A 10,881-nucleotide genomic window follows, 5' to 3' on the forward strand; every position below is an offset into this window, starting at 1 on the left:
AGGATTGAAAATACCCTTAAAGTAGCAGTGGCCAGGGAAAGTGCACTGCAACACTCACTCTTGCATTGAATATAAGAGAAATAAGTGCCGGGAAAGAGGTGGTGGTAATGATGAAACAGGCAGATGGGATTTCTAGTTCCTGGAAGACGACAAAATTCCCAACCCAACAAAAAACAGCCAACGATTGGAAGTAATTAGTGGTAATGATGAATCTGTAAGTTGGAATCTGGATTATTAGATAAGCATTCCACCAGATAAAACTGCTTCGTCTTTAGTTGATATGCTCCGAGAAACCCTAGCACAAGACGCCTAGTCTTATTTAGGAATAAGATGCACGTGTATCCCAAAGCCACCCATGCCTCCTTTCTCATTACTTGGAAAGGATTGGTTTCTCCCTCTACCTCAAATACACACACATTATCATCGAATCATCCTATTTATTCCTAAATAAAGTATTCAAATCCTTGCCTTAGTTTTGATGTGCAAGAGAGAAGTTCCGGTCTTTGGGAATATATGCTTGGATAGGCAAAGGAGAGTGCTCAATTGGATGTGTGGACTGATCAAATTCTCCTGTGTCTGACGTCCAATATTTGATCGGCAATAGAGGTTTCATCAAACTGTCATGCCCCACTTACTGATTACTTGGTAGTCAAATTCACCTGATATATATGATCTTGGTGATCGATCGACAAAGTCAAATGGTACACCTAAAAGGAATATTCTCTTCCTTGAGCTAGATATACGTACTTCCATGTGGAGCAGGGTATAGAGTACTGTAGCTGCCTTTTAGACCACTAAGTTAAAGCTATAAATTCACTAGCCTCCATCATGCACTATCAGGTGGGCTTCCCGCACCTGGGATATATGTGGTGCGTGCCTGCAGGCTGTAATTTATAAAGGATTTTCTTTCTTGTCTCACAGGATTATCATTGATTATATGAGATGGCGTCTTCTATTGTTTTCGTCCACAAAGAATACACTCTCAAGTGGAGTTTGAGAAAACTCTATCTTTCAAATTTTTAAAAAAGAAGTTTTCGGTCACTTTAACAACCTGCACCAGGCATTCTGCTGTACACTGACGTGACAAATCTGGATCGCATATGCTCTGCTGCAGCTGTTTCTTCATGTCCGTTCCTTTGAGTTTTATTCTCAATCACCGATCATAATCACATATATATATATATTGCGCGCACATCATTTTAATGTTTAGAAATGTTTTAAAACATTCGGTATTCAAAGGAAGATAGCAACATAGCATGGGCAAACTCACATGCTACTGCTATAACTTTCTTCAATTTCTGGTTCCTCTAAAGTGGAAACCATCTCGTGTCTTGCTCTCCATAGAGACAAGTTTACAAACATTGGCCTTTTCATCAAGTCGGAACAAAAAAAATCAAGAGCGCGAGCCACATTCTTGGTCCGAACCAAAAACCTTTAGCATTTCAATTATTATTGCAGCTAGAGAACTACTGCACTTTGAAACGTGGGCTCTGGATATATAATATCATCCCTGAGTACCATATCCATGCTGCACTTTCTGGCAATATCAATGTCAATAGTATTAAACGCTTAATTGATTCACAGGTCTTGTAGCAAGCAAAGATACGCTATGCGAATTTAGAACTGCCCTTCCGCGGACCTGCACAAGCAAACGTCATAGTATGATTTATATGGTATATTCATGATTTAAATGAGTATTTTCACTTACAAGATATTTTAAATTTTATAGAAATATTGTTATTTTTCAAACAGTATCATGTGGGTCAAGTGAAAGAATATTAAAAAAATGTCTTTTAGACGACCCATATGTTATATAGCTTTTAAATTAAATAACAATTAAAGTTTAGAGTCTATAATCTAGTAACGGGCCAAGCATATGCATTGATGGATAAAGATAAAAAAAAAAAGTTAGGTTATCTTTAATTTAATAAATAAATAAAACAATCTTGTTTCATCTAGGTATAGATTAGAAGATTTTTTTTATTTTTAATAGCAGAATATATATGAATAATTATTTCAATACTTGATCAATGGAAGTATATATCCTATTAATTTTTCATTACTAAACTATCTTACAGTTAAATCATATGTTTAGTTGCTGTTAGTGCATATTCAATCTCAGCACTTGTAAATAAATAAATAAATTGCATCAGGTTTCATGTGTTTTTTAGAGATTCCCATACTCAATGACGTCTCGATCTTTTTTGCTCACCAAAGAAGTGCGGGGGCATGCACGTGTGTCAAGATTTTCAATTAAAGTTTGCCACTCAGTTCATCCTTTTTCTTGTTTTCTAAAAAGGGAATGGATTTGGAATGTATTATATAACAAAGGATTTTTATTTTCAATTACCGCTTATAGAGAAATTGAGATAAATGGGGAGAGAATTGGCATGCGTAAAAACAACAGAGTTCAGATATCATATTAATCCTGGGTATGTAGAGTTTAGTTTTTCTAATTTTAGTATATAGAATAAAATATTTTAAGATAAGATAAGATATTTCGTATTTATTAATAAATTCCTCAATAACACTAATTCAATAGTATATTTGTCAAGCGAATATAGTGTTCGTGCTTTTTAGTTATTTGGTAGTCATGGAGAGTTCCAACTTCCATGCAGTGGTGGCTGCAACTTCTGTGATCTGTATTGGGTTGGGCTCGGAGAGCAAGCAGCCCTGAATAGGTACTGTTTTGGTGGTCTAAGTTTGAACTGCGCAAGAGGTTGGACTTCATCGCCGAAATCCTTGTAATGTTCTTGAGCCTAGAACCATTTCTTTGTAGAATCAAGATCTGTTTTATGAAACGTAAAAGCATGCTTATATTCATTGATTACAAAGGTTATATATATACAGCAGAGGCAATGCTGCAGAGTTTCAATCAAATACAGCTACTAGAGTTCTATACTATAACAACCTTATCACTTGTATAAATCCTATTCTTCAGGTGATTAGTTAGTGTTTGATTCAGACTTTGACACTTGCTTACATGCCCCCTCAAGATGGACGGGGTCAATGAGTCCAATCATGTCTTTAAGAATCCAGAATTGTGAGCGGGGAAGGGACTTCGTCAGTGCATCAGCTAGTTGGTCGTTTGAAGAGACATGAGATACTCGTAGAGCACCGGATTGAACCTTTTATCGAATGAAGTGAAAATCAATAGCAACGTGTTTCATTCTTGAGTGAAACACATGATTAGAACTCAGCTGGGTGGCACCAATATTGTCACAATAAATGACTGGAGTGTGACTCACTGGAAAGTGTAGTTCGGAAAGTAAAGAGGAGATCCAACTTATTTCAGCTGCTGTGTCTGCAACTGCTCTATATTCAGCTTCAGTGGATGAGCGTGCCGTGGTGTGCTGCTTTTTGGAGGACCAGGAGATGCGATTCCGACCTAGATAGATTACATAGGCACTGGTGGAGGATAAATCTTCATTGTTTCCCCCCCAGTCTGCATTAGAAAAGGCATAGATTGAACATGGAGAATGACGATGAAGAAGCAGACAGTGGTGGACAGTGCCAAGTAAATAACGAAGGAGACGTTTCACTAATTTCCAGTGGACATCAGTGGGTTGGTGCATATATTGAGAAAGTTTGTTTACAACGAAACAAACATCAGGTCGAGTGAGAGAGAGGTACTGAAGACTGCCTAATGTTGCACGGTAAGGTATAGGATCAACTAGAGGAGCACCCATGTCCAAGCTCAGCTTACAGCCTGGAGGCAGCGGAGTAGACGTTGGTTTTGCATGAGCCATATTGGTTCGGTGGAGAAGATCCAGAATGTACCTTTGTTGCGAGAGAAGTATACCACCAGTGGGATGAGATTGAACTTCAACCCCCAGAAAATAGTGCAAAGGACCCAGGTCTTTTAAGGAGAACCATGTTGTTAAACATTGAATGAATGTATTAACTGCATTTTCATTGTCCCCTGTAACAATGATGTCGTCCACATAAATGAGTAAATAAATGATGTGAGAGTGCTGATGGAAGATGAAAAGAGATGTATCTGCCAGGGAGTTAGAAAAGTCCAAAGCATGCAGGAAGTTGCGTAGTTCATGATACCACGCATGAGGCACTTGCTTCAAGCCATAGATGGCTTTTCGAAGTTTACAGACAAACTCAGGTTTTTCTGGATCATGAAACCCTGGAGGTTGGGCCATGTAGACATCTTCATCCAGGGTGCCTTGAAGAAATGCATTGTTAATGTCGAGTTGGCGAAGTTTCCATCCATTGCTGACAGCAATGCTGAGAATTATACGGATGGTCGTAGGTTTCACCACGGGACTGAATGTGTTATGATAGTCCAAGACAGGGCGCTGATGAAACCCTTTGGCCACGAGTCTGGCTTTGTAATGAGCCACTTTGTCATCTGAGCTACGCTTGATCCTGAAAATCCACTTGCAGCCAACCAAGTTAGAAGCACAATCAGGTGGGACTAAAGTTCAAGTTCCATTGCGTAGCAAAGCACTAAACTCCTCATGCATGGCAGATCTCCAATTTGGATCTTTGGTGGCTTGTGCAAGGGTAGTGGGTTCTTGAGGGTGAGTGTTTAGTGTGGTAGTGAATGTGAGTTTTTGAATGGGTTTGTGAATGTTGTTTTTGGACTGGGTTGTCATAGGGTGGCAAGGGAGAGGGTTTAACGGTGTGGGTATTGATGGTGCTGGAGTTGGGGTGGTCGGGTTAGGAATAAGAGTGGTGGAAGAAGGCAGGGAAGAGTTGTTTGAAGGGTTGGGTGAAGGAAAAAGATCCACTAGCGAGGAAGAGGTGGGAGTGAGAGTTCGCGCATCAGGTGCAGCCACAGAAGAGTGTGTACATGGTGCAAAGGTGGGCTGTGGGATGGCAATAGCTGGTGGAATCCACATGTCAATTGTGGTTGATTGGCTTTGTGACTCCTGTTTATTTAAAGAATGATATGGAAAAATATTCTTGACGAAAGACACATGCCTATACACAATGATTTTAGTGGATTTGGGTTCAAAACATAAATATGCACTTTGGGATAGAGAATATCCGAGAAAAATGCATGGTTTGGATTGGGGGTCTAATTTATGAGCAGTTTATAGGCGAAGCCACGGATAACATAAACATCCAAAACTACGAAGTTTTTCATAATTCAGGGAATGTTGAAAAATAACTGCATAAGGTGAAAGATTGTGTAATGCAGTAGTAAGCATGCGATTAATGAGATAGACTGTTGTAGCAAAAGCATAAGACCAAAAAATGAGTGGTAAAGATGCATGAGTTAAAAGTGAGAGACCTGTGTCCACAATATGTCTATGGCGGCGTTCATCAAAGCCATTATGTTCAGGAGTGTGTGGGGGGGTTGTCAGATGAGATATGCCATGCATAGAAAAGAATTCTATTAATGCAATATATTCACCCCCATTGTCAGAATATAGGGTCACAATTTTCTCTTTGAAATAATTTTCCACAATTGCTTTAAAGCGAATGAAGGTGTTTTTGACATCTGATTTTTTCTTTAGCGGATAAAACCATATGTATTTAGTGAAGTGGTCCACAAAAATAACATAGTATTTAAAACCATCAATAGAAAAAAGAGGTGAGGTCCATACATCAGAGAATATTATTTTAAGAGGTTTATGAGAATTCAAAGTGGAGACAGAAAATGGAAGTTTGTGACTCTTATTACAGGGACACGCATTGCAAACAAAATCTTTGGATATTGAAGATGAATTTAAATTATGCATAGTTAAAATTGTTTTTAAAACAAAAAGAGCTGGATGACCTAATCGAAAATGCCAATTTATTGGAGCGAGTCTTTGACTTGAAAAAGCATGAGGGGTGACAACGCACGGTCATTCGTACACACCTTCTTTGGTTTTACCCTTTGCGCGAATTTCCCCTGTCAACAAATCCTTCACAAGAAAACACCAGGGTAAGAATTCAACAGAGACATTATTATCAACGCAAAATTGATATATGGAGAGTAAATTGCGTTTAATATCAGGCACACATAAAAATTGGTAAGTTTAAAGGGGTGAGTGGATGATTGAATTTCAGAGGAACCCAAGTGTGTAATTCTTAAACTTTTACCGTCCCCTATCATAACATCATTTGTGCCAGTGTAGGGTAAGTGTTGAGCCAAGTTTTGGAGATCTGCCGTGATGTGGTGGGAAGCCCCACTGTCTAGGAGCCATGGAGAACAATTTGAGGAATGAGTCTCAGCAAAATTAGCCTGCGATTGCCATGGAGAGGGGCGGGAAGTTGGGTTGTTGTTGAGGGGAACAAGACGAAATGAGGGATACTTTTTTGTTGTGTGACCTTGAATGCCACAGATTTGACAATACCCCAGATATGGCCTCGACTGAAATCAGTTGTTGTTGGTTGTGTTGTGAGTGGCTACATTCTGACCTGTGTAATGATTTTGTTGGTTAGCAGAGGAGCGCCAATGACCACCCAAGATGTTGGATGTGGATCGACCAATGTTGGTGGGGGGATACCGGCCGTTGGTGCAATTGGAGGGATGCGCAGTGGGAGGAAAATGAACAACTTTGGTGGTTGTCTGGAGTGAGGCTTCAAACATCAATAGTTTTTTATGAAGTACATCAAAGCTAATGGCGTTCTCCCTAGCTTGCACCGCTCTTACCAATTCTTTGTAATCATCACCTAGTTCTTCTAGGATTTTGTCCATCAAATCTTCATTGTCGACAGGTGCCCCTAGGACTGCAAGTTCTTCAGCTTTACCTTTAATTGATTGCAGGAATTCTATAATGCTGAGGGTGCTTTTGGTCAGTGATTTCAGATTGGCTTTTACCTGTTTGATGCGACCCCGTAACGGAGTGGCATATGTGGCTGCAAGGATATTCCATGCTTCGCGAGTTGTTGTGGCTCGAGCAATAAATGGAATAATGGTTGGTGTAATGGATCCTATGATTGCATTCAAAAGTAGCTGGTCTTGACATATCCAGGTGTGATACTATCGATTTAATGTTGGAGTGGTGGTGCTGTCTGCACTGGTGATAAGATATTGTGATGGGCATGGTTTGGTGCCGTCTATGTAGCCTTGTAGGTCATACCCAATGAAGAGTGTCTGAAACTGAAGTCGCCATGATAGGTAGTTGGTGCTGTTGAGTTTCAACGGAGCTTGAGCTGTAACATTAATGGTTACGAGGGTGGTGTTTAAGGAATCACTCATGGTGATTAAATGGGAGCTAGACGGAGAGAAGAAAATTTATTTCACCTGCTCTGATACCATGTAGAATCAAGATCTGTTTTATGAAACGTAAAAGCATGCTTATATTCATTAATTGCAAAGGTTATATATATACAGCAGAGGCAATGCTACAGAGTTTCAATCAAATACAGCTACTAGAGTTCTATACTATAACAACCTTATCACTTGTATAAATCCTATTATTCAGGTGATTAGTTAGTGTTTGATTCAGACTTTGACACTTGCTTACATTCTTCTGCTGTCAGCTCATGCCTCAGGAGTCAGGTCCTTTTTTTTTGGCACTGCTTATTTGAGAAGAGATTTGGAACAATCGCAATCCAATCCCAGGCAGCTTTTAAAAATCAGCACGCACGTAACGTTCGATCTTGCTTTGATCTAAGTCTTCAATTTGTGCAGTTCAGTTAGGTAAGAAAAAAATAGCTAAGTACATAAAGTTGGACAGCAAAACAAAAGCGTGTAACAAAATCTTGATTATTTCGATCAACCAATTCCCTTTCCGTATTGATGAAGAAGGATAAATCTTCCACATCAACTTTTCCGGAAATTACAAATGACAGAAGTTTATCCATCAATGTCAATACGCAGATGATCAAAGTAATTTTCATCAGTTATTGTTCCATGCCGCGCTTTGGGCAATATTTGCTGTTAGATTAAGTAAATCATTACGTTGATGGCTATATAAGATTATTTCTGTTATTCCTTTCAAAGAAATGAATGGTTTTTGCAGGATTAATATGAAATCATAAGCACAAAACAAGAGACAATCTGGGAAAAACAATTCACTCTCAAATAAATTTTTTATGGACACGTTATAATTTAAACAGTTAATTAAACTGCGTTCCTGCATTTACTCACACGTTAGTTGTCTTTGCATCTGTGCTTCTGCTAAGGAACACGTTAGTCCATATAATGGAAAAATGAAAAAAGATGACGACTCTACATGGGGGTTTCCGACACTTCACTCCACAATGACACTAGAACGAAGAAGAATGAAAAGTTGTACAATGTTCCAGGAGCTTTCTGCGTTGAAGATTTAAATTTCTTCAGTTTCTTTCTTGCTTAAACTTGCAATGTGAAAAGTTTCACAACATTCCAGCAGCTTTCCGCGTATGTCATTTTATTGGGGCACACAACATACTGAGTTGCAAAGGCTGGCTAGTGTACTGTTAGTACCTATTTCCACGAACCTGCAGATTAAAAAAGCAATGATTTAACTGATTAGATTTGGAGTAACTCGCAAGTTTGATATATTTAATCTGTTTAGTGGTTTGTCCTCTAATTCATAATTTATTGTAGTGATATAATCAAGGATGGCTGATGCTTACTTCAAATCCAACAAGAGAACTGCAGTAATTGGTGTTTGTGAGCACTGTACTTGTAGATCCACACTCACTATCTATAAGGGATACTGTTGTTCTGTCAAGCTTAAGTGACCATGGATATATACAGCCTTGAGCTGTGGCTCCAACATTGGAAGACGACCGCTGCATCCGCATAGGCCTTGGGACATTCCTTCCCTCTATTGATGCCCTCCTCCTACTTGGTTGCCTCTCGAATGCGTCTGGCCTTTGTTTTGGTGCACTGTGTGACCGAACTTTGGCCCTGAAAGATTCTGTTTTTGCCATGTAATTTGGAAATAACTGGTAGTCAGAGGACAGAGATTCTGCGTACTCTGGCCTCGGTGAGGCGAATGGAATTCTTGATGGATCAGGTTTTGATTCTGCAGAGTTGTACGGAGGGCTGCTATGTGCTGTGCTGAAGGAATTTTCGTCGAAATGCCCACTGCAAGCTCTGGGGCTCATATCTGTTAGAGCTGATGGAGCTGGAGAGATCTGGTGGTTCTCTTTCTTCGAGTATGCATGATTTGAGGCATAATGCGTGGAAAATCTATGCTCTGTTAGATCTGTTTGTGGACGATGAGAGTAGCCATTTCTGCTCTTTATACTTCCCTTCGATTCTCCAACATCCACCTCTACAATCTTGATGTTCTCCTGATCCATGCCTCTATCATTCTCCTACGTGTACCGAAACAGAATGGCAGATCGCTCATGGTGGATTCGAAGTACTAATTTTATCTACGTGAATAATGTTATATATGCTTGCCATTGACAGTGTCAGAAATTCCAGAAAATAATTTTCCCAGAAAAAAAAGGAAAAATTTAGATAGTTGCATCTTGATGTGATGTTAGCAATGAACTAAGAATAAAGGAAAGATTCTGTTCTGCTACTTTTAGATGAGAATACTAAATATATTCATTAAAACCACGTATATAGAACTACTTTTTCTTAATTAAAGTTCTGACAGTGTCCTTATTCTTCGTTAATAATTACTGTCGAATAAAATGGAAAGAAAATAGTTAAGAAACATGTTTTTAAGCATGAAATACAATCTTATGTTTTTCCATTTATGAATGAATCTGACTCATTCCTTGTCGAATGAAAGCATACCTCCACTGTTTGATAACAGAAAACAAGGTCATGAAATGGGTAAGTTCAAAAGAAGAAAAGAATCCTTACATCATTTGTGTGCCTGATCCTATTCTCTTGTGTCGATTTTCTGTGGATTGAATTCCTCTGGATGGGATTTACGTCTTCAGCCATCCAGATCCTCTGAGCCCGAGCTCTATTCTGTACATTCACCAATGCCTGCATGCACCTGAGTGTAGCGGTTGCCTGTTTCCTCACCAGGTGACCCCTCACGAGTGCCTGCAACTTCACCAAGCCTTTCAATGCACATAATGCTTTTCTTGCCTGTTAAAAATACCAAAACCAATCACGCAATTCGTCATTTTCATCTCTGAAGCTTTGGTTTTTATAATTTCAGTCTTGAGACTGATGCGTTCACTAGACAAGAACCGATGGAAATTCAAGAATTGCTTACCAAATGAGATCGAAAGACTGACTGAATTTTTACGGCAGCATACTCTTCGATTGTACTGTTTCTCCTGGAGGTGTCAGCAGTTAGATGGATCACAGCAGCTGCAGCCTGTGCAGCGTCCATAGCTGCATCCGCAGCAACTGCCATAGCCATCGCGTGCATTAATTTTCTGTTCATTATCTGTATCCAACGTTCCCTGCACCGCAGCTGTTTGTGTGGTGGCAATTGGTTCTGTAGAATTCGAGTCCTTGGGAGCAGCTGCAGTGGCTGATGATCTGCGAAAACTCCACCTTCTTTTTTCTTTTGGAGTAGCTGGTGGGATCGAGATTGGGGTCACTGGATTCTCAATGATAGGTGTTGAATTCTGTTGAGTTGTACCCTTCTTCTTCTTCTCCTTGTCTTTCTTCCCTGTCAAGAAACTTTTAAGCCATTTGCCTGACTTCCCCATCTCTGTCAATTCCTCTTAAGATACCAACTTATCTCAGCAAGAACATACAAGTAAGCACCAAATGAGATTCAGATCTCTCTTCTGTCTCTACGTATCAAGTTTGGCTTTCAACACCATAACAGCCCGACTAATTAGAACAGAATTTAATCACACCCTTATTTCGACAGCCTAACTCTTACTGTTTTATTATTTTTCTCCTGTCAGCACCTTTTTCAGAGGTTGATATGATTTTTGTGCTATGTTTTTTAGCAAAAAAGTCTGAGAGTGAGAATAGAAGCAGAGAGGAAGTTCCCGGTTTGCCCGCTTACCATCCTCTGGGAAAATTACAGGGAGAGATGCCTTCGATGGAATCGGGGCTCATTCTTG

General features: G+C 39.5%; 1 protein-coding gene across 1 annotated transcript; it reads right to left on the minus strand.

The window, feature by feature from the left end:
• Positions 1 to 8,493: 8,493 nt before the first annotated feature.
• Positions 8,494 to 10,881, minus strand: LOC118056409 (protein IQ-DOMAIN 19-like). Its single transcript, XM_073410646.1, is given in 4 exon segments — positions 8,494 to 9,204; positions 9,707 to 9,940; positions 10,071 to 10,229; positions 10,231 to 10,881. Coding segments are annotated over 4 exon segments (1,389 nt in total). The 5' UTR covers positions 10,516 to 10,881.

The sequence above is a fragment of the Populus alba genome, chromosome 8 (assembly GCF_005239225.2).
Source record: "Populus alba chromosome 8, ASM523922v2, whole genome shotgun sequence".
Classification (NCBI taxonomy): domain Eukaryota; kingdom Viridiplantae; phylum Streptophyta; class Magnoliopsida; order Malpighiales; family Salicaceae; genus Populus; species Populus alba.